This window comes from Rana temporaria, chromosome 2 (assembly GCF_905171775.1).
Source record: "Rana temporaria chromosome 2, aRanTem1.1, whole genome shotgun sequence".
Lineage (NCBI taxonomy): Eukaryota > Metazoa > Chordata > Amphibia > Anura > Ranidae > Rana > Rana temporaria.
Window position 1 is genome coordinate 273,620,702 of NC_053490.1, and position 23,899 is coordinate 273,644,600.

Here is a 23,899-nt window from a genome sequence, read left to right on the forward strand (position 1 = left end):
GGTTCGTCCATAGAGGGCGCTGGAGCGCCGCCCCCTCTGGCTCTCACCGCCACTGAGTGAAATAACATAGATTCATGCATTGCACGAATCTATGTTATTTTCGCCGCTGCCGCTGTTATTCAGATGGTCGGCGCTCAATGTCCGGCCATCTGAATAACGCCAGCTGGTTGGCTGTAGGGAAATGTCTATCAAAGCCAACGGCTCTGATAGGCTTTCCCAATACAGCCCTCGGGTCCCGGAAGCTTATTCTCGGAGCGCACAGACTGTACGCCCCTTGAATAAGATGACAGGCGTCTCAGCCAATCACGTTGGCCGGTTCTGGCTACCTGTAACCTGATTGGCTGAGACGCCTCTCAGTCATCGAGGGCGGGAGAAGACATCGTGGGACGTGGATGCCTGACAGTAAAGGTAAGTGCCGGGCGGGGGAAGAACGCAATTTACAGGGCACAGTGGGGACAATTGGCACAGCGGCGACCATTAAAGGGCACAGTGGCTGCGTTTAATGGCATGGCACAGTGGTGACAATGGATAGCACAGTGGCTGCGTTTAATGGCATGGCACAGTGGTGACAATGGATGGCACAGTGGCTGCGTTTAATGGCATGGCACAGTGGTGACAATGTATGGCACAGGGGCTGCGTTTAATGGCATGGCACAGTGGTGACAATGTATGGCACAGGGGCTGCGTTTAATGGCATGGCACAGTGGTGACAATGGATGGCACAGTGGCTGCGTTTAATGGCATGGCACAGTGGTGACAATGTATGGCACAGGGGCTGCGTTTAATGGCATGGCACAGTGGTGACAATGTATGGCACAGTGGCTGCGTTTAATGGCATGGCACAGTGGTGACAATGGATGGCACAGTGGCTGCGTTTAATGGCATGGCACAGTGGTGACAATGTATGGCACAGGGGCTGCGTTTAATGGCATGGCACAGTGGTGACAATGGATGGCACAGTGGTGACAATGGATGGCACAATGGCTGCGTTTAATGGAATGGCACAGTGGTGACAATGGATGGCACAGTGGTGACAATGGATGGCACAGTGGTGACAATGGATGGCACAGTGGTGACAATGGATGGCACAGTGGCTGCGTTTAATGGCATGGCACAGTGGTGACAATGGATGGCACAGTGGTGACAATGGATGGCACAGTGACTGCGTTTAATGGCATGGCACAGTGGTGCGAATTGATGGCACAGTGGCTGCATTTGATGGCATGTAACAGTGGCTGCGTTTGGGCACAGTGAGACTGCAATTTTTTTTTCCTTTGCGCCCCCCCCAAAAATTTTGAGCACCAGCCGCCACTGTTCATCACGCTGTAACAGACAGAAAAGCGCAAACCGTCTTTTACCAACACGAAATCAGCCCAAAGGGTAGCGTCATCCGAATGGAACTTCTCCTTTATAGTGCCGTCATACGTGTTGTAAGTCACCGCGCTTTTTTAACGATCGTGTGTGGGCAACGTCGTTTTAATGATGAAGTTGGGAAAAAACTGTTTCTAGAGGCTGAAAAACGTAGTTTTTTACAAGCCGAAAAATTATTGTGTGTACATGGCATTAGGCTAAAAGGCTGTAGACACCTTACCATTACACCTTTACAAGCATATTAAATAACATCCCATTCCAAATTTATGGCCATCAATAAGGCCTACCCTCCTGCATTTTGCAGCTGTAACAGACTTTCTTTGCACAGGAATTTGGAGCGAGTGTGTGATTTTTGGCATATTCAACCATAATAGCATTTGTGAGGTCAGGTACTGATGTTAGACTGCATCTCCATTGGAATTCCAATTCATCTCAAAAGGTGCTCATTAGCACGGAGGTCCACGCTGTTGTACAAGCCTCTCAAATACCTCCACACCAAGCTTTAAAAACCATGTCTGTATCTGACCATGTACAAGGGCAGTCTGAAACAGAAAAGGTTCTACACCAAACTAGCGCTGCAAAGTTGAAAGCACGCAAATGTGTTTGCGGCTGTAGCAATCAAAACTTTTAACAGGAAATACTGGAACTTATTTTAGAGGGGTAACCATAAACTTTTAAACCATGTAATGTACAGTAGGCGTGCCTATGTTTGGCAATCATGTCTATGGGAATCATTAAAGGGATTGTAAAGGTTCATTTTCTATTTTCTAAATAGGTTCCTTTAAGCTAGTGCATTGTTGGTTCACTTACCTTTTCCTTCGATTTTCCTTCTAAATATTTTTTTTCTTTGTTTTTTGTCTGAATATCTCACTTCCTGTTCTTCCTCAGTAAGGTGTTCAGTAAGGTGTTCTAAATGACTTTCCACCGCTCGGATGATGGTGGAAAGCTTACCGAGGAGAAACAGGAAGTGAGATTCAGACAAAAGGAAAAAAACATTTAGAAGGGAAATCAAAAGGAAAAAAAGGTAAGTGAACCAACAATGCACTAGCTTAACTACTTACCGACCAGCCGGCGGTAGGTCGGCTCCCCTGCACGAGAGCCAGTAGCTATACGTTGGGCGAAGCGGCCACTAGGAGCGCGTGCTTGCCGCCGGAGGCGCGCGATTGCTCGTTACAGAGCAAGGACCGGGAGCTGTGTGTGTAAACACACAGCTCCTGGTCCTGTCAGGGGAGAAATGCCTGACCGTCTGTTCATACAATGTATGAACAGCGATCAGTCATTTCCCCTAGTGAGGCCAACCCCCCCCCTACAGTTAGAACCCACCAAGGGAACATACTTAACCCCTTCCCCCTAGTGTTAACCCCTTCCCTGCCAGTGGCATTTTTATAGTAATCCAATGCATTTTTATAGCACTGATCGCTATAAAAATGACAATGGTCCCAAAAATGTGTCAAAAGTGTCCGCCATAATGTCGAAGTACCGACAAAAAAAATATGCCGAGGACTCAGGTAAAGTATTTACGGGGTGGGGGGTATTACTAACCAGTATTGGAAGGTATTTACCTTAATGCATTAAAGTGAGTAAACTCCATGCATGAATTGTACCTATATATAAGCCTATAGTAAGGCTTGCCTATAGGCACTGTAAATAGGTTACAATATTTACTGAATATGCAGCCAGTGAGGTCACTGGCACATGTGCTCTGAAAAGCATACTCGTGCCGTTCCTTCAGTGTCCTGTGCCAAAAATGGCAGATCATTGTGCATGTGCGGAAGTGACATCATCACAGCTCCAGCCACAAACCCGGAAGGAAGACCAGGTGAAGATGGAAGCGCCTTTAGGGTGAGTTTTCAGTTATGTTTCACCTAATGTGCTAGCATGCTGTATACTAGCACATTATGACATTGCCTTTCAGGATAAAAAGTATGAGGAGATAGAGATAGATACACATCCTTTATAGGCACAAACTTTCAAACAGAATGTGACTGTAAAAAATCCAAAACAAAAAATAGAAAGAAAAAAATAAAGAAAAAAAAAATAAAGGACCCACCAGTCTGAACTGATTGAAAGAATTGACACTCCACAATGTCTGGTATAATGTTTTATTACAAAGTTTCTCCACAATAGAACCATTTAAAAAAAAATCCCAATGACAAAAAAAGGGACATATACACCCAAAAGCATTTCTTTGTACCCCCCCCCCTCCCTCCCATAGTTAGGTTAAAAGTAGAAACCCAAATAGCAATCCCTTTGAGGTAACAGGTAACCGCTGCACAGGCTCCCCCCCCCCCGCCCCCCTAAAATTTTTGCTTCATAAAACATAATGGGTATATTTAGCAGCATTATCCAAACAGGGAATCCCTGAAGAGTGTTGGGAAACTGGGAGCCTGCATGTCCCTATCCCAGGAAGCTAGGACTACCTCAGCTGGAAGACGCCTGGGCTCCCCTCTTTCACCAAACAGATCGGGGGATGCAGCAGCCTTCTTCAAGGCATAACAAGCAGACTGAACAGGAGCGATATCATACAAAGAATCGACTGTACCAGTGCTCCTTCACTGGCAAAATGGTGTAGAACAGGAAAAGGGTTCATGTAGGCTTCCTGCATTAAGAGGAAAGCCGCGTTTAAGAATAAACCACTGCCCAACTGACACAAGTAGGGCACAGGACTTAATACCTAAACATACTAAGAGGAAGAAAGAAGGCTCCTCTTGTCTAATCTTTCTCTCTCTCTCCATTCATTATAACAATAATTTAGCCTGGGCAGGTCATTCTATTTTATATAAGTATCACTGTACAAGGCATATAAAATATATGACCATAAGAATCGATTGGTCTAGAGATGTCATCTGAAACTCAAAAATGTCAGGCAGTTTTGGTCTCTTCTTTTACCCTGCAGTAGGGAGAGTGTAAAAAAAAAAAAATCATTAATGCAGTCAATGACATGTACCACAACAGAACAGAAAGTATGGAATCTCTTTAAAACACATAAAAAAATTAAAAAAAAAAAAAAACCTTGAAGCTGAAATCTCAGCAGATAATGAAAATGGCTAATCATGTACTTGTATATTCAAAAAAATAATAAAATGAACTTCTTGAGACCCGGCCATAGTAAAGAGACGGCCACAAGGTGGCTCTATAGATTCGGGAGGCCGTCTTTACAGCCTCAGGTCCTCCGGCCACTGGGAGCACTGAGATGCAGATGAGCATGCCTGGCGGCTGCAATGTCTGTCAGGTACCCGCGATCAGCAGTGACAGAGCAGGGACAGAGCAGGGACGTGGATCTCTGTGTGTAAATCCTGATCACCTCCCCCACAGTAAGAATCACTCCTAGGTTACACATTTAACCCCTTCCTCACCCCCTAGTGTTAACCCCTTCCCTGCCAGTTAAATTTATACAGTTATCAGTGCATATTTATAGCACCGTTTGCTGTATAAATGAATGTTTCGGGAAAAAAAAAAAAAAAAAAAAAAAAAGTCAGAATCCCATCCCCTTTTTTGTAGGCACTATAACTTTTGCGCAACCCAATCACTTTACGCTTATTGCGATTTTTTTTATCCCCCCCCAAAGTACGTAGAAGAATACGTATCGGCCTAAACTGAGAAGATTTCTTCTTTTTTTTTTAAATGTCCTTTAATGTATGTATGTATGTATGTATGTATGTATGTATGTATGTATGTATGTATGTATGTATGTATGTATGTATGTATGTATGTATGTATGTATGTATGTATATATATATATATATATATATATATATATATATATATATATATATATATATATATATATATATATATATATATATATATACACACACACACATACATACATACACACACACATACAGTAAAACCGTGGTTTGTACATGCTTTTAATCCAAAGCACTTGTAAATCAAAGCTTTATTTTTTTTTACAAAAACCTCACCGACACATGCGCGTCACAGTCCCAGCACTTCCAATGAACGGCATACTCCAGCACGCTGGCTATTTAGAGTGAGGTGCGCATGCACCGATGGAGTTACTGATCTCTACATATGTAGACATCTCCTAAACTGTACACATTTATGAGCTAATCATTGTAACTACAGGTAAGCTTCATTATAGGCTTACCTGTAGGTACGTTATAAAGGACTTTATTACCGCTTTAAAAGCGCTATGCACTCTCCCTGCAGCTGCGCTTTAAAAATGGCGCAGGAACCTTTCTGGCATGAAATGCAGGCGCAGCAACATATTCAAATGAATGGGTTGCCATTCCCACGAAAACTTGGCTTTTTAGAGATGCTTAGCCCGGAGTTCTTTAAAGTGTGGTCCTTACCGTTTAACTTCTGTTTTTTCTTCTTTTAGCTTGTCATCCTCGAGATCTGCAAAGTTTAATATATCAGAAATAAATTCTCCTTTAAGAGAGACCCAAACATGTCAAATTCAACAACAAAATTTCTTTGCTCTCCTAAACATCTATATGCCAAGCCAGCTGCTTTGTGAAAATAAATACAATTTACACACACAGCTAATACAATTTAGGATTCTTTGCAGATTGGAAATTCTGTTTATCTATGCGGTCCTGATGTGAGCAGCGGTGGACGTGTTACAGAAGAGCTCCGGGAATCCCTTTCTTTCATCCTATGCCATCCATGCATCCATAGGTCTGGTGAGCACTGACACTGCCTGCAGTTCATTCCTCTCCATCCCCTGCTCTGCCCTAGCCAAATATCAAGCAGTGTTGCAGAAGGAGATCACTGCTCAGCCATAGGCCGTCGAGCTGACACTGCATGTGGAGGCCGGCCGCGGCAATCTTGCTGACCTAGAACTTGCGGCTGTGCACCCTCCATCCCAGGCTACGGAGCACAGACCTGCTATCCCCATCCATCCTCATCTCCTTACCTTCCCGCTTGGGCTTGGATGGCCGCTACTGACTGACTGTAGTCAGCCGCGACCTGCTGAAGCCTGGTGATGGCCGCCATATTTCCAGCCTTCATCCCGCTAAAATGCTTGGGACTGCACCCATCCTGGGCCTGGACACACAGTCTCCACATCCCTACCTGAATACCTGCACCGGTCGAGATACCTTGGGGCCTGGTTACACCCACCATCTGGGTATCCCCTGCATTCCTCGCAAGCACCATCCCAGTAGCAGGCTCTGTGGATCCCCTCCTGTGGCTTCACCAGTGCAGATGCCTTCAAAGAAGAAACATCAAGACTGCCAAGTCCACTCAATGCATTGCTGCCATCCCCTTTACCACTGCCAGACGCTATCTTGGTCGGGAGGCTCCAGGCCTTACTTGCCAAAATGGAACCCAGGAACGCTCCTGAGGGCGGTGGAAACTGGGCGAATGACAGAGTGCGAGTCCAGAATCTCTGCTACCGAGGATCTCACCTCTCACCAGGATCTTCACCTCCATTGCTGCCTCAAACTTTAATGCGTTGCAGGCATCGAAACAGTCTTCACCTTCACTTCATAGCAGGTACTAGACTGGAATTGTAGAATACAAAAGTTCTTTGAACAGGGGGACAGGAATGACAGGCTGTTGGTGATGTCTCACCATGACACCCCTACTACCGCAATTCCTGAACTTGCCTCCCCAACAGGTGAGGCCATTTTGCAAGCTTTTAATGGTATCAATACTTGTACACCAACAACTTTACCCTCTGGTTTAGACCCAGAGAGATTGGCATCTCTTCTGGATCCAATAGCCCTTGGCTGGCTCTCCGACTGGGAAATATCTCATCTAGTTGATCCAATCAACACTGAGGAGGTTCTTGCAGTGATTAACTCCATGTCCACTGGCAAGGCTCCTGGCCCGGATGGTCTTCTGGTTGACTTCTATGTAGCGCATGGAGACATGTTGGCTCGCTGGCTGTCCTATACACTTATTGCCTAGAGCAGGGCTCTCTCACCTTCACGCGCATGTTATTCTCATTCCAAAAGTTATCTGGCTCTTATAGACCTATTGCACAAAAGTGACCTCAATGAATGTCAAATTGATGTCACTTTACTTGTAGTGCATGTTGCACTTATAACCCGTTTGTTCACCCATTTTTATTCTATGCTCAATAAAAGTCGTTTTGATTTAAAAAAAAGAAAAAGTGACCTCAAAATTCTAACCAAGCTCCCAACTGCTAGACTTCACCCTTCACTTTCCTTCATGATAGACTCAGACTGGGACCGGATTCATGGGCCACAAGTCTACAGATATTAACCTTTGTGGATTGTCATGCCTTGCATGAAGGTTGGTGAACAATCAGGGTACCAGAGTGGTTGCCACTTTCGACTCGATTGAATGGCCTTTCCTGTAGGAGATTCGGGGGAGAATGGGGTTTCCCTTAGTGTTTATCCAATGGTTTCAGACCATTTATATTTCGTCAATGGCTGCCATTCGTTTTGGTGAATCATCCATCTCCTGTTTTTGAGCTCTCTAGGGGTACACGGCAAGGCCCTTTATGCCATAGAACCAGTGCCTGAGGCATTATGTGTTTGTTTTACCACACATTAAAGGGATTACAACTGGCCTGGCTGGAGGAGAGGGTGGCCTTGTACACAGACGACCTACTTTTCCTAAATGATGCTGGCGCCTCTCTGCGAGGGGCATGGTTAGTCCTAGAAGAATTCTCAGAAGTGACAGGGTTTAGGGTTAATTGGTCAAAGTCTCAATTGTTTGCTATTGATGCTAAAAGAGGCTTTGGCTTCTCTTCAGAAACAATGAGTGGACAAATTTACCTACGCATCTTGGGGAATGTGGCCGACTTCATTCCATTAAACTTGTCCCCAGTAGTCAACTCAGTCAGAGCCAAGCTGAAAGCATGGGAGAATCTTCCCCGGTCCCTGCTGGGTCGCATTAACCTCATCAAAACGAAAATCCTTCCCAAGTTCACATATTTGTTTTGCAATTCCTCTCAATGGATTCCTAAAATTATCTCTCCCCATCCCCCCCAACTAAATATTTTTTTCTCCTTTCTTTGGGGTACACGTCCTCCCTGTTTCAAGTTAAAGCGGGAGTTCACCCATTTGTAAAAAAAAATTTTTTATCCCCTTAGCTTCCTGCTCGTTCGGTCTAGGGGAATCGGCTATTTGTATTAAAATATGAGCAGTACTTACCCGTTTTCGAGCTGCATCTTCTTCCGTCGCTTCCGGGTATGGGTCTTCGGGAGCGGGCGTTCCTTCTTGAGTGACAGCCTTCCGAGAGGCTTCCGACGGTCGCATCCGTCGCGTCACTCGTAGCCGAAAGAAGCCGAACGTCGGTGCGGCTCTATACTGCGCCTGCGCACCGACGTTCGGCTTCTTTCGGAAAATCGTGACGCGATGGATGCGACCGTCGGAAGCCTCTCGGAAGACTGTCAATCAAGAAGGAACGCCCATTCCCGGAAGCGACGGAGAGGATGCATCTCGTAAACGGGTAAGTACGGATCATATTTTAAAATAAATAGCCGATTCCCCTAGTAAAAACGAGCAGGAATCTAAGGGGGAAAAGTGCCCTCTAAGGGTGAACCCCCGCTTTAAGCACTCCAATGTGCCCTTGTTCGCAGGGGGCCTGGCATTCCCAGACTGTCAACATTTTTTTCTTGCGACTCCCTGCCCTGCTGACAGGAGGACATCCTTTGCTGGGCAGCAGAGGAGCCGAGAGAGGACACTCAGGCATGGCCACACAATAGGTGGTAAGCAGCGACTGCAGTCGCTGCTCACTTCCTCCTGTGCAGCCTGGGCTGCGAACCATCATCGGTGCGCATGTTGGGGACCCCTGGTGTAAATGTAAAAATATTTGTACTTTAGGCTCTCATTGGGAACCATTACAGGATACACTATTCAAAGGCACTGAAGCTAAACCTAATCACTCCACTGGGTCTTAAAGTATGTGTGGCACTAGAAATGCTGTCTTTGTGGAGCCCAATTGAAATATCTTGACTGCAGAAACGCAGGGGGTTATGAAAAAAAAAAAAATCAACCCTCTGATATTTTAAAATGGTTTTTGATTTCCTTCTACTAGTTTCTTACCTTTCTTCTCCTCGCCATCTTTTTCCTCCTCTGTTTTGGCACGCTTTACTTTCTTGAAATTGGCAAGATTCCTACGTCCTCCCTCTCCCTCATCCTCCGAATCTGAAAATTCCTCATCACATGCAATTCTCTTATCTGAAGATCGAACTAAAATAATGAGAAAGAAACATTGTCAACAGTGCACAAAGACTTAAACCTTCAGCCATCTCAAACATTTAAAAGTCCTGCCTAAGAGCAGGCATAACAAAATACCTGTCATTACCTTTATAAAAAAAAAAAAAAATATATATATATAATCCTCATTTGTCCACTTTTTAAAAAATAAAATTACACTTTGTTACTACAGGCTTTAACTGACCTCAGCTCGTCAAGGATGGATCAAAATTTGACAGTCCAACTGAAGGGTGGGTAACAGCAAAACTGCCAACAGACCCAACTTGAACAAGGATTAGGGACTGCCTGCAGCTCATGTGCCACCTGAAGGAGCAATGTACAAAGCTGGCACCCAATGACACCAAACCTTCCACATGTTAAGAGGAATATGACATAACAAGGGAAAAAAAAAAAAAATCTCAATGAATCTTCAACTGATCAATATGCATCTCTGCTTCAGGTAAAATACCGGCAATTTCAGGCCGTTTACTATAGTTGAATTCTTCGGTTTTTTTCCACTGTACTGTTTGGACAACTTGAGGAAGATTACAGCTAGAAAGTCTTCATTAAAGCTCTCCAGGTTAGAGCACTGCATTTGCGACTCCTAAATTTACACTTAATACCAACTTCATTTTAGTTACACCTTGCGAGTACCAGGTTGGACCCCTTTTGCCTTCAGAACTGCCTTAATTCTTTGCGGCATAGATTTAATAAAAGTGTTGGAAACATTCCTCAGAATTTGGTCCATATTGACATAGCATCACACAGTTGCTGCAGATTTGTCTCATGCAAATCTGTTCCACCACATACCAAAAGGATGGTGACTGTGGAGGCCATTGGAGTAGTGAACTCATTGTCATGTTCAAGAAACCAGTTTAAACACGATTTGAGCTTTATGATATAGTACATTATCTTGCTGGAAGTAGCCATCAGAAGATGGGTACACTGTAGTCATAAAAGGGATCGACATGGTCAGCAACAATACCTAAACACTGCTTAATTGGTACCAAGGGGCCCAATGTGTGCCAAGAAAATATTCCCCAAACCATTACACTACCACTCGCCGCCTGAACGTTGATACAAGGCAGGATGGATCATGTGGTTTATGTCAAATTCTGACCATACCATCTAAATGTCGCGGCCAAAAAAAAAAAAATCCAATCCATTGTCCAAATCTGGTGAGCATATGTGAACGGTAGCCTCAGTTTCTTGTTCTCAACTGACAGCAGCAGCAGACCACACTGGATGCTACTCCTGTAGCCCATCTTTTTCAAGGTTCGATGTGTTGTGCATTGAGATGGTAGTCTGCATACCTTGATTGCAAAGAGTGGTTATGCGAGTTACTGTTGCCTTGTTACCATCTTGAACCAGTCTGCCCATTCTCCTCTGACAAAAAAATAAAAATACATTTTTGTCCACACAACTGCCGCTCACTGGATATTTTCATTTTCGTACCATTCTCTGTAAACCCTAGAGATGGTTGTGCATGAAGATCTCAGTAGATCAGCAGTTTTTGATGGGGACATCACTTTCAGTGCCCCATAAAACTGCCTCCAAAGCTGAACACCCCCCCCCCACCCCATTATGGATGAAAAGCTTCCACCAATTGCAAGGACGACGAGAGGGAAAACAGGCAGCTGATGACTTGAGTCGTTCTAATATGAATGGGGCCTGAAGCATTTAAAATGGCTGACAAAACTTCAGAGAAGTGCATGGTAGGAGCATAAAACTCCAAAGCTAAAAACAGTCCCATACATAGCAAACCCCAGATAAACGTATTCCTCTCTGCAGCCCATCAGACACACAAGAGGAAGCACGGTTAACCTTACTGCTGTACTGCACATGCACGTACAGTATCCAGCCATATATAAAATGGGACAACCCAGCTCCGAGTTTAGTTTTTCATATCACATTGGTGTTTGTATTGGTCCAGCAACGCATCAACACCTTTGCAGCAATTGAGCTAGATGCTGGGTGTTTGGTGTGCTCATGTACCTTTAAGAAAGGGTTGGGCTCCCCTTCAGTCCACCTGACCTCATCTATCCATCAGAATGCATGTGCCTTCATTGTGGGGACACTCATAGTTTAGTGTTAGGATCACAGATACCAGGGTGTTGCGATGAGGCTCTGTGGCTTACGCATGCGTTTGCAAATGCGTGCAGACTAAACCAGTTTTTAACACATACTGTTAGACTGGTTTAATTGGTTGTCTGTGTGCCAGTCAGCAAGTAAGCTTGGGTTTTTCCTGGGCATTTCCCAGGCTCTGTTATCTGCAGGAAAACTCTATTAGACTATACTCCAAGGCAGGGAGGTATGCATACAGTAGAACACAAACTTCACATCTCGATTACAACATGCACTGCTTAGCACCTGTAAAAGCCATGGAGAAGGAGCAAGTCTGATGTCTGTTCCAGGGTCTGCCATTTATTATGGCTACTTTGTAGAAAAGAGGGGCCCATCAAGACCTTCTCTGCAAAGTCTTGATAGGCCAACCTGGTCAGTACCACACTGGAGTAGATGATCAGCAGCATAAAAGCACAATTGAAAAATTAGGCAGACAGACAAATTTGAGTCCATCTACACAAAAACAAAACAAAAAAAAAACGTATATTGTGTTCACATTTGGACCGATAGACCCAATTACTTTTTCACCTGACTTGATCTATGGCGATAAAACAAAATCGGTTCAGCTGGAATTTTATCTGCTTAATAAAAATGTAAAAATTATTTTATCATGCCTAGCTGTATAGGTTAAGGTAAAAACACAAGATTGTGCATAAAAATGGACAAATGTGTAATCGCATAGGTGAGGGTAGAAGTTAAGATATTTGGAAAGCCTGCATTTTTTTCACTTCTATTTCTAAATACTCTAGGTAGAGATGTATGCAAGCATCTATATAATGAAGGTTGCTTTATGACTTTTAGAAGATCCCTTTTCACTATCTTTTGATCTATAAGCTTGCTCATTCAGGAACATTAGAGGACCAGCTGCTCATTTGTATAAAAGTTCAACCAAGCTCTCGCACACATCTATGAACACCAATGTCTATAGACTGCCTTAATCCTTTAGAAGCACATGCAAAAATCACTAAATCAACTTTATAAAAATTAGAATGTACAATGCTAACCAAGTTGATCTTAAAGAGGTCACTCTAAGAAAACTTACTGGAAATACGTTTGTCAGGATCATCATCATCTTCATCACCACTATCATCATGCACAGAATCCTCAGGGATTGCCTGCATCTGTACACCAGGCGCATGGGGAAGCATCCGTAGATTCTCAAACAGTCGCTGCCTGAAACAAAGTCATGCAGTTAAAGCAGGCTACTTCTGGCAACCTTATTTCAAATAAAATACTGTCAATTAACCACTCACTTGATTTTTTCCAGGTACTCATTTGTATTCTGGTTTGTCATGTTAGAAGGGCTGATGTGAAGTTTGAAGTCAGGGCCAAAATATTCAAAGTAGTCATTGTATGGAAGCTCTTAAAAAAAAAAAAAAAAAAAAAAAGGCCACAGGTTATTCTTAACCAAGCAAAGTTATTTTTACTGAACAGTTTTCCTACTAAAAAAAAAAAAACATCGATATTGTTTTAAGTACAGTGTAATCTGCATAATTTAGCCAATCCTATCCAATGAAGGGGCCCTTTTAGAACAAGTCTTTCATCAAATGGGGTCTGATGGTTTGGAAGTGCTTAGGTCCCAGGGCAAAAGGGCCACCATCCACAGCAAAATGTAGACAGTCCACCTGCAATGCACCCTAGAAGCTTACGAAACATAGGCACCTACAGTATGCAATGACAAGTTTTGATGCCAAGGACTGTCCCCAACTCACCACACAACATGGGGCTATAGCAAATTGGGAAGTACCCTGCATTGTGCTGTGCCATTCAATGGAGTAAAGGCCTCCGTCATGACAATTCTAAAACAAAAAAATAAATAAAATGACTGAGGACCTGCATACTGATAGGACTTTGGTTTTAGGAACTACCAAGACGACTGGCAATGCATCTGTACTTGCCAACAGAATTTGGTTTTGATGGGATGGTGTAGTGAAAGGTTACATTTTACAAGGGAAGTTACTTACACTTCACCACTCAAAATAGTTGTAAATCGGATTTTCTGAGGTCCATTCACAGAGCTCAAAGAACAACATTTTAGCCATCCTGACCACCACCCTCAGGTTTATCACAAAGCTTTGCAATACTTGCTGAGGTGCTGCATATCTACAAGCAATTAGGTACATGCAGCCAACTAAGCACTTATTTTGGGACATACTATTGTCTAAATACAACTGAAGTTTTAATTTACACAATCTGAAAAAGATGACTTTATAGTTTTTCCCTAATGGTATTATTTTTCCTTTGGTCTAAAAAAACATGCAATGATTGATTTTGTTTAATGTTTTTATCATGTGTGTTTTAAGTATGTCCTTAGTCAGCCAATCAACTCAAGCCCTTTCAGATGGCTCTCATTTGAGCTGTAAATTTAAAGGTTGCGTGTTGAGGCCATACTTATGTGCTTGGTCACAACACAATTGTGTGAAACGCGTCAAACTAGTCATCCTCCTGTGTACCAGCTGTTTCTGTCAGACACAGCCAATGACTCAGTGTACTGGTCTACTGTGACTAATCACAGGAGATCACATGGCCAATCACTGAATGAATTGGTTTCATTTAGTAACACTCAGAATTTGGTTGTTTTTGGTTTATAAAGCAAAAAATAAATAAAAAAAAAAAAACCAGTGGCGATTAAAAACCACCAAAAGAATGCTCTATTTGTGTGCAGAAAAAAAAAAAAAATCTGTATGGCTAGTGTTGCATGACTGTGCAATTGTCAAAGTGTGACAACACTGAAATCTCATAATGGACCTGGGCAGGAAAGGGGTGAAAATGACCAGTATTCGAGTGATTAAATAAAAAGCGGCAGCAAAATTTGCAAAAAGGGAGACCAATTTGATATCACTAGCAGGTTTGTTGCAACAAGAGTCATACAGGCATTTGTCCTATACCATGCCCTTTGACTGAACCGATTAGCATGGAACCACCTTGCCCATACAAGCAAAATAGCATGCTGTAAAATGCAGAACCACTGTACTAACCATTGGGAATTTCTGTGTCTAGAGCCACAGCTGTCTCGAATGTCCAACATCGGGCAACATTTCTAATGGTGTAGCCACCTCCACCCAGCATCAGCAATGGTAGATTGAAGGTCTTCATAAACTCCACACACTTAGCATGTCCTGAAAACAAAACAAAACACATCATTTAATAAAAAAATAGTTACCGTATATACTCGAGTATAAGCCGACCCAAATATAAGCCAAGGCACCCAATTTTACCACAAAAAAAAATGGGAAAACTTAGACGTGAGTGTAAGCCTAGGGCAGTGATGGCGAACGCGTGGCACGCGTGCCGCTCCTGGCACGGCAAGCTGTTTCGGTGGGCACGCCACACGCCATGAAAAATTGAAAAGAACACACTAAAATCCATTTGTCCCCACCGCACCGCAAACTACAACTCCCACAGTTCTCTAGGGCTATTGATGACGTGTCTGAGTGGGAGTGACAAAGAAGAAACTCCCGGGAGTGATGTGCGTGCGTGTGTGCGCACGCACTCTGATCCAATCAAAGAAGCTGTCTCATCCACACCGCACAAATCAGCGGTGACGTGACTGGGAGCACACACGGCTGGAATCAGAGGAGCCTTTCGGCGGGAATAATGAGCTGCTGGAGCAAGGTCAGACACTGGGAGACAGGAGTTAATGTGCAGTGTACGGTACAGTTATCTTGTTAGTCCTAAGCCTGCCCCACTCTCAGATATCAGGTGCTAGCTCAGCAAATAATCAATTGTGCAAAAAGAACAGCCTCATTACTGTCATTGGGAAACATGTGTCATCATTGGTGTTATTCAGCCTCATTATTGGTTTCATTAGGAAACATTGTGCCCCATCATTGTTGTCGTCATTGGTGTCATTGTGCCTCATTATTGGTGTCATTGCCTCATTATTGGTGTCATTGCCTCATTATTGGTGTCATTGTGCCTCATTATTGGTGTCATTAGGGAACATTGTACCTAATTATTGGTGTCATTGTGCCTCATTATTGGTGTCATTGTGCCTCATTATTGGTGTCATTGCCTCATTATTGGTGTCATTGGAAAACATTGTGCTCTCCCATTTTTTGTCATTATTGGTGTCATTGTGCCTCATTATTGGTGTCATTAGGGAACATTGTGCCTCATTATTGGTGTCATTGCCTCATTATTGGTGTCATTGCCTCATTATTGGTGTCATTGTGCCTCATTATTGGTGTCATTAGGGAACATTGTGCCTCATTATTGGTGTCATTAGGGAACATTGTGCCTCATTATTGGTGTCATTGGAAAACATTGTGCCTCATTATTGGTGTCATTGCATGTGTCAGGTAGGTGAGTGTAATAGTCGGGTAAGTGAGTGTAATGGTCAGGTAAGTGAGTGTAATGGTCAGGTAAGTGAGTGTAATGGTCAGGTAAGTGAGTGTAATGGTCAGGTAAGTGAGTGTAATGGTCAGGTAAGTGAGTGTAATGGTCAGGTAAGTGAGTGTAATGGTCAGGTAAGTGAGTGTAATGGTCAGGTAAGTGAGTGTTATGGTCAGGTAAGTGAGTGTTATGGTCAGGTAAGTGAGTGTAATGGTCAGGTAAGTGAGTGTTATGGTCAGGTAAGTGAGTGTAATGGTCAGGTAAGTGAGTGTAATGGTCAGGTAAGTGAGTGTAATGGTCAGGTAAGTGTTATGGTCAGGTAAGTGAGTGTAATGGTCAGGTAAGTGAGTGTTATGGTCAGGTAAGTGAGTGTTATGGTCAGGTAAGTGAGTGTTATGGTCAGGTAAGTGAGTGTAATGGTCAGGTAAGTGTTATGGTCAGGTAAGTGAGTGTAATGGTCAGGTAAGTGAGTGTAATGGTCAGGTAAGTGAGTGTAATGGTCAGGTAAGTGAGTGTAATGGTCAGGTAAGTGTTATGGTCAGGTAAGTGAGTGTAATGGTCAGGTAAGTGAGTGTTATGGTCAGGTAAGTGAGTGTTATGGTCAGGTAAGTGAGTGTTATGGTCAGGTAAGTGAGTGTAATGGTCAGGTAAGTGAGTGTAATGGTCAGGTAAGTGTTATGGTCAGGTAAGTGAGTGTTATGGTCAGGTAGGTGAGTGTAATGGTCAGGTAGGTGAGTGTAATGGTCAGGTAAGTGAGTGTAATGGTCAGGTAAGTGAGTGTTATGGTCAGGTAAGTGAGTGTTATGGTCAGGTAAGTGAGTGTTATGGTCAGGTAAGTGAGTGTAATGGTCAGGTAAGTGAGTGTAATGGTCAGGTAAGTGTTATGGTCAGGTAAGTGAGTGTTATGGTCAGGTAGGTGAGTGTAATGGTCAGGTAGGTGAGTGTAATGGTCAGGTAAGTGAGTGTAATGGTCAGGTAAGTGAGTGTTATGGTCAGGTAGGTGAGTGTAATGGTCAGGTAGGTGAGTGTAATGGTCAGGTAGGTGAGTGTAATGGTCAGTGTATGTTGCACAATGCATTCCTAATCCCTGCAGTCTGAGCGAATCTGGCAGAATCGTCCATTTCTAGTCCCTTGGGGCTCATTTAGATAAGTCCCAACCTCTGTACAGAGCCGCTGGAAGGTTTAATTCTGTGTTGGCACTTTGCAAGAAATAAATTGCTCTTGTGTCGCGGTTTGGGCACTCGGGCTCAAAAAGGTTCGCCATCACTGGCCTAGGGTGTCCATCTGCATGCCTCACTGTGCCCATGACTAGACTGATGTTTAACATGGGAGTCTATGGAAGGGGTTCCCGGATTTGAAAATAAATAAAAATAAATTTGCACTCTTGTAGAGGAAGAGTGGGGCTAAGTGTGTGCCAAGTTTGGGGTCCAGGGGACCTACGGCCGGTATCGAGTTCCCAAAGTCCGGGAGATCAGGCGCAAAAAGGTGACTCGAGTATAAGCTGAGTGTGGCATTTTCAGCCCAAAAGAAAAGTGCTGAAAAACTCGGCAATATATATATTTAAAATATTCTGTTACAGCTGCAGAATCATTTAGCAAAAGCAATGCAGAACATGCTCAAACCACAACTGTAAGTTAAGAGGATCTGTGCCCTCACTGGTACCCACTGTACACAGAGGCAGCATTGTTGGTAGGCTTCAATGAACGCTATGCAGTTGAAAAGGCTCATGACAACACTTGCATTGCTTTGAATTTTTTTTTTTTACCACCCATTGTCGTTTTGGGATAAACACATTTGCACACATTAAAGGTCTGCAGTTTTATTTTATTTTTTTAAGTCAGCAGCTACAATCACTGCAGCTACTGACTTAAAATAAGGACACTTACCTGACCAACGCGCCTGCGATGTTGGCACCCCAAGCCGATCTACCTCTCGGCTCTTGGATGCTGCCGTCGCCATCTTCGGTAAGGGAATCAGGAAGTGAAGCCTTGCAGCTTCACTTCCTGGTTCCCTACTGCGCGAGTTGCGCAGTGCAATCTGAATGGTCTCTGCGGTCTTCTGGGACCTGTGCGTTTCCTAGAAGACAACGGGGGGGTGTCGCCAGACATGGCATAGATACCCGCAGATAATGCAGCTATGCCTGGAAGTGGGTGCAAATATCTTCTCCCCCCTGAAATTTGCAAACGGAAGGTGAGCCCCCGTAGCAAAGGTTCCATTTTTGTGTTGACCTCCGCTTTAACTACACGATATGATGGCTGAAGCGTGTGGAGAATATTTTACAAGAGAATAAAAAAAAACCACACACACACACACACACACACACACACACACACACACACACACACACACACACACACACTACCATTTGACAATAAAAAGTTTGCAGTAAGTGAGATAAAATCACATACTAGTTTAAGCAAAATTAATCGGAGACTCACCTTTGATAGTTAGATTAAAGCACCCAAGTCTGTCCCCAGAAAGTGAATCTGCACCACACTGCAGGACAACAGCACTAGGCTGGTACATTTCCATAACCTTAGTCATGACCTAATAGGCAAAAGAAAAGTTGCAGAATAGGACATGAGCCAGCTTGAACAAAACTTGATTTTACTGTCATTACAAATTATCTTCTGATCACCAACATGTACACTTACCGGTTTAAATATGGCTTCATAGGATTCATCATCAATGCCATCTCGCAATGGGTAGTTTACTGCATAGTATTTACCTTTTCCAGCCCCGATATCCTATTTAACAATAAAATCAGTGATTTAAGGTATGCCATTTTAATTTAACAAATCCCTTTCAGAATGAAAGCAGGAGTTAAGGGGTATAATAAGAGCAGCCTGGTGGAATGAGCCAGCCTCTGCCTTCTTGTGTTTTGGATACTAAAACGGTGAAATCTCACCATAATTTCAAACTCAGTTTCTGTCCACCTGGGAGTTTTGGGTGCTCTGGCCCTCCATCACACACAAAAGGAAAAGCAGGAAACCCCCAGTGTGTTACAGTATCTTAAAGGTCCATGTTCCTCCTGGAACCTTGTCCAGCCTGTTTTTTTCAGCTGGTCTCATGTGCCAGATCATGACATTTAGCCTGTGACTGGTTAGGCACGCATTTGTTAGAGTGCAACCGCAACGAGAATTTTCGTAACTTTAGTAAACTCATCTTTATGCTGGGTGTGCACACAGGCGATGGGGGACATTTAAACGCCTTCCCTCACAGTGGCCGATGCCGCTTCTTGCCAACTACTTAATTTATGAGATTACCGTTCTGCCTTTGTGGTTACTGACCTACATTGCCTGACTCTGCCCATATCTTCTGCTTCAACTGCCAAATCTACTTGTTTTTAGTCATATTCTTGCCAGCCACGGACCTCAGCCTCTGCCTGGACAAAGACTCCCGTTTGCCACAACCTCTTAATAAACACCCATTTTCTTCTCTGCTTAAACTCGGATCTTCCACTACATCATTACCCTGAATCTACAGTGTAGCCACCCTGTGGCTAGGTTCACACATGCAAATTTGATGTGTTTTGAACCACATCCAATTTGCGTGATGTGTGACAGAACATTGCTTTCTATTGGATCTGTTCACATATGTTTGTGCAAAAGGTTCTGTCAGTTTTCTGAGCAGTGTAGTCTGGCACAGGTGCCAAGTCAAGCCCATTGACTATTATGGGAATGCTTCCGAATCGCACATGATATTCAGTTGTAAACACGATAAAATCCTGACCTGAAAAACACTTAGTCAGTTCGCTGTAAAAACAGAGCTGCAATTCGCACCACCTGCCAGGAGTTACAATTTATACCATAGCGCCAACAGCAAGTGTGCAGACCGAGGCATTCAAAAAGCGAGATCTCAAAGAGATACCCAAAATAACTGTCAGGACATTTAGGCTCAGTTCACACTAGTGTGACTTTAGATGCAATTTGAGTCACACAAAACTGCAAGAAAATGGGGGGAAAAAACCCCCCACACTACTTTCAATGGTGCCCATTATTGTACTGTAAATTTTTTAAACACTCCCCCAGGTGGCTTGAAACGTCAGTGTTAAGGCTCTAGCCCTACATGTACTGTGTCATCAGGAACTGAATGTTGTGTTATACAACACACAAAAAAAAAAAAAAGGGTGGGGCGCGCAATAAAAATTTCAACTGCAGACATCACCAATGCTCCATTCAAACTTTACATTTTGGGCAAAAATCGCAGCAATTCTGCTCACAATCACAAAAAGTTCAGGTGCCATTCATTGGCACCTAAATGAGGCGTTCTGCTGCAATATTTGCACAGCAATCCACAACAATGCAAAGCTTGGGCAACAAGCTTTGCATTGTTGCAGTTTTGACACAATTATCGTGCAGCAAACAAACGCATTTTAGGTGCCATTGAAAATGAAGGTACCCACCCAAACATGCGATTTGAGATAAAGGAACCGTTTTATAAACTTTCCTGACAATTAAACGCTGTGGGCTTCTTTCAACACCAGATTTAATTTCCTTTAACTGCTTGCCAACCAGCCGCCGCAGATCACATAGATCTACGTCATCACGCCGTTCAGCCAATAGGGGCGCGCGCCCACCACTGGCCCCTGGCGCCGATGCGCGTGCCCGGGCATCCGCGATCGCTCGTTACAGAGCGAGAACCCGGAGCTGTGTGTGTAAACACAGCTCCTGGTCCTGTCAGGGGGAGAAATGACTTATCGTCTGTTCATACAATGTATGAACAGCGATCTGTCATTTCCCCATGTCAGTCCCCACCCCCCCCAGTTAGAACACACCTAGGGAACATACTTAACCCCTTCCCTGCCAGTGGCATTTTTATAGTAATCAATGCATTTATATAAGCACTGATCGCTATAAAAATGCCAATGGTCCGCCATAGTGTCGCAGTACCGATTAAAAAAAAAAAAAGTTGTCGCTCTATTTTTGTTTATAGCGCAAAAACTAAAAACCGCAGAGGTGATCAAATACAACCAAAAGAAAGCTCTATTTGTGGGGAAAAAAGGACAACAATTTTGTTTGGGAGCCACGCCGCACAATTGTCCGTTAAAGCGACGCAGTGCCGAATCGCAAAAAGTGGCCCGGTCATTTACCAGCAATATGGTCCGGGGGTTAAGTGGTTAAAGAGTCACCCCACATGTAGGAAATATTTGCTTGCCAACAACCCAATGCAACAAAAAAAAAAAATGCTAAATTCAGATACTGATGTTAGCTAAACTCATTAAAACACCTGCAAGCTATATTTAACCCTTTCACTGTCAGAAAGGTTTTTTTTTTGCCACATTTTAAGGCCTGAGGAACATAAAGGGCTTAAAGTCTAGGGTGCCATGGAAGTCCATAGAGCTCAAAGTCAGAGGTCATCTAAGCCCTCAGAAAATAATTTTGCGTGAAGTTGCACACTCTTCTATAAATTATTGGCCAATTGTGAACCCTGCTGGTTCTTTAGATAGTTGCCTCAATGTAATTCAGGTGCATAGAACACCCCTTATGGTCTTACAGGCTTAGCCATCCCTCTGGCACCCCTTTTACTTCCTGGTTTCCTGTGCTATTGCACACTTACCAGTCTCCTTGGACACCCACCCTAGACCCCTTGATCCAGTCCACATGTCAACTCAGTCTCTGGGGACCCAACCTCCACTCTCCAGCCCCCCCCCCCCCCCCAATCCCTTTCAGGGAAGTTCCCCCCCCCACTCCCATTTTTGGGAAAATCTAAAAAAGCAAACGTCTGACGTATTCACATGCTGCCCTTCAGTCATTAAAGGATAAAAGTTACGCAGGGGCCACCATGAGAAGCCAAAATCGGTTAAAGGAGGACATGCTATTCAAGGCACTTAAGTGTTAAATCGGATCAGTCCTGGGAGCTCTGCTGAAGCTTGAAGTTTTAGCAAATGGACCGACAGGCATGTATAAAGTGTTTTTTTTCATGGGGCAAATATCAGGTTTTGCATTTGGTGACCTCCTAAAATAGCCACTTAATACAGCAACCACATGTATTATATTTTTAACACTTACCCTCAGATCCCCAGTCCCTGGAAAATATTCTCCATATTTATGAAAAGAAACAGTCATGACTCTGTCTGTGGTGTAAAAAGCTTCTTCCACACCATCACCATGATGAATATCAATATCAATGTACAGTACTCTCTGATGATACCTAGAAAGAAAAATAATTAAATAAAAAAAAAACAGGCATAAAAAAAAAAAAAAAAAAAAAAAAAAATTGTTCGCATAGCAATGAATACATACTTAAGAAGTTCCAGAATGGCAAGCACGATGTCATTGACATAGCAAAAGCCAGATGCCTCAGATTTCTTGGCATGATGAAGTCCACCTGCCCAGTTTACGGCAATGTCCGTTTGCTGCTTGTTTAGTTTAACAGAGCTTGCTGTAAAAGAATAAAAAAATAGTTAAAAAAAAAAAAAAAAAAAAAAAAAAAAGGGAGTAAATACAGCATAGGCTTACCAATCTTTGAATATGGGGGATGTGACAAAGCTCAAAAAATGTATTATCTCCAGACACTTTTGGAAGCAAAATAAAATACTCACCAACAGATCCACCTGTTGACAACTGGCAGAACTCAAAGAGACCATCAAACACAGGACAGTCTTCTCCGACATTAACTGTGGGAATAAAACATTGGTTACAAACAAATTTTCTATTGTTGAAATAATACCATCAAAGTGATATGATGCACCTAGAGGTCCCTGTTTACAGTTTCAAAACATTTTCACAAGCCCCAACACCTTGGTAATTCTGAAGGCTGTCCTACCCTCACAGTATCACTGCAGGGACCACCAACAAGATGCAGAAGGAAGACCAGTAGTTGACTTACCAGCAGTCAGGAATCCCATAAAAGAACAGTCCACAGTTTAAAGAGCCTCCAGTGCTTATAAGAACATTTAAAACTATATGTATGCACCCCTAGGTGCTTCCATTTTATTCATGTTGCCATCTGCTTTCAATACTTTCTGCCACTGTCCTGGAAAAGCATGTAGAAGACAGAACAACTAATCTGCAACAACTTGTACATTATAACTACCTAATCTTCATACTTCCTTGCTGATCCAGTGGACAGTTATTCTGTAGAAAAGGAGAGGGCCAGCATTTCGTACTTTCAGACTACAGGTTTACTTCAAATGCTTTTATATAATAATTCTAAAATGTGTATGGTGGAATATCGGCACTTGAATGTACCATTCAATGGCTTTTTTGGATGTTGGTGCCCAAGCAAAACATTTAAGTTTTTTTTTTTTTTTTTAACATTTTACCTTCTGCTAAAACTTTTATGAATCCGTACCGCTTGGACCTTGAAGAAAGGGGGACACATCCCGAAAAGCACGTCCATGAAAAATGATATGTTAGTGCAAAAGTATCATGTACAGTACTCAATTTTCTCTGTCACAATTGCACCAGCACGGCTACAATCACCTCAAGTTATTAAAAAGTTAATCTGGAGTACTGCACCATGAAGCCTCTCTTTTCCATCCTATGATTTATCCCATTGCTGGAGATTTCCTGGATAAGTATACTGTTGCAAATACAGGATAACCATACCGCGGGAGAGTTTGTTGTATTACTAGGATCCCTGCATCGGATGAACCCATGGGAGGAGGGTCATCAAGGGATCTCTACAATTTGAGATCCAGCAAATCCGGTAAGCGGCATTGTTTGCTTTATTCTCTGTATAGAAGTATCAAGTGATTTCTTCAGTGTCTCTTAAAATTTGTTCACCATTGGAGCACTGTGTTTTGGACTTGTGCGTTTTAAAATTTACTGTCATTACACATCAATCCAATACATCTCATATTGATCGCGTCTCTGCCTTTTGACCAAGACAAAGTGCAATAGAGGTCATATTGAGATTTGGATTCTGCATCCACCCTCCACATCACACCAACAGTACAGCTTATAGAGTTAAAACTCAATACT

The 23,899-nt window shown here is 43.2% G+C and overlaps 1 protein-coding gene across 1 annotated transcript in view; it reads right to left on the reverse strand.

The window, feature by feature from the left end:
• Window positions 1-3,812: 3,812 nt before the first annotated feature.
• The window catches only part of HDAC1 (histone deacetylase 1), a 34,809-nt gene continuing 14,722 nt past the window's right edge, over window positions 3,813-23,899 (reverse strand). The window contains exons 4-14 of the mRNA XM_040337040.1: window positions 22,516-22,590; window positions 22,217-22,355; window positions 21,983-22,124; window positions 18,626-18,718; window positions 18,410-18,518; window positions 14,615-14,755; window positions 12,890-12,998; window positions 12,679-12,809; window positions 9,360-9,506; window positions 5,688-5,733; window positions 3,813-4,261 (exon numbers count right to left, since the gene is read on the reverse strand). Of these exons, the coding sequence (XP_040192974.1) occupies window positions 4,234-4,261; window positions 5,688-5,733; window positions 9,360-9,506; window positions 12,679-12,809; window positions 12,890-12,998; window positions 14,615-14,755; window positions 18,410-18,518; window positions 18,626-18,718; window positions 21,983-22,124; window positions 22,217-22,355; window positions 22,516-22,590 (1,160 nt within the window). The 3' untranslated portion in view covers window positions 3,813-4,233. The remainder of the gene's footprint in view (window positions 4,262-5,687; window positions 5,734-9,359; window positions 9,507-12,678; window positions 12,810-12,889; window positions 12,999-14,614; window positions 14,756-18,409; window positions 18,519-18,625; window positions 18,719-21,982; window positions 22,125-22,216; window positions 22,356-22,515; window positions 22,591-23,899) is intronic.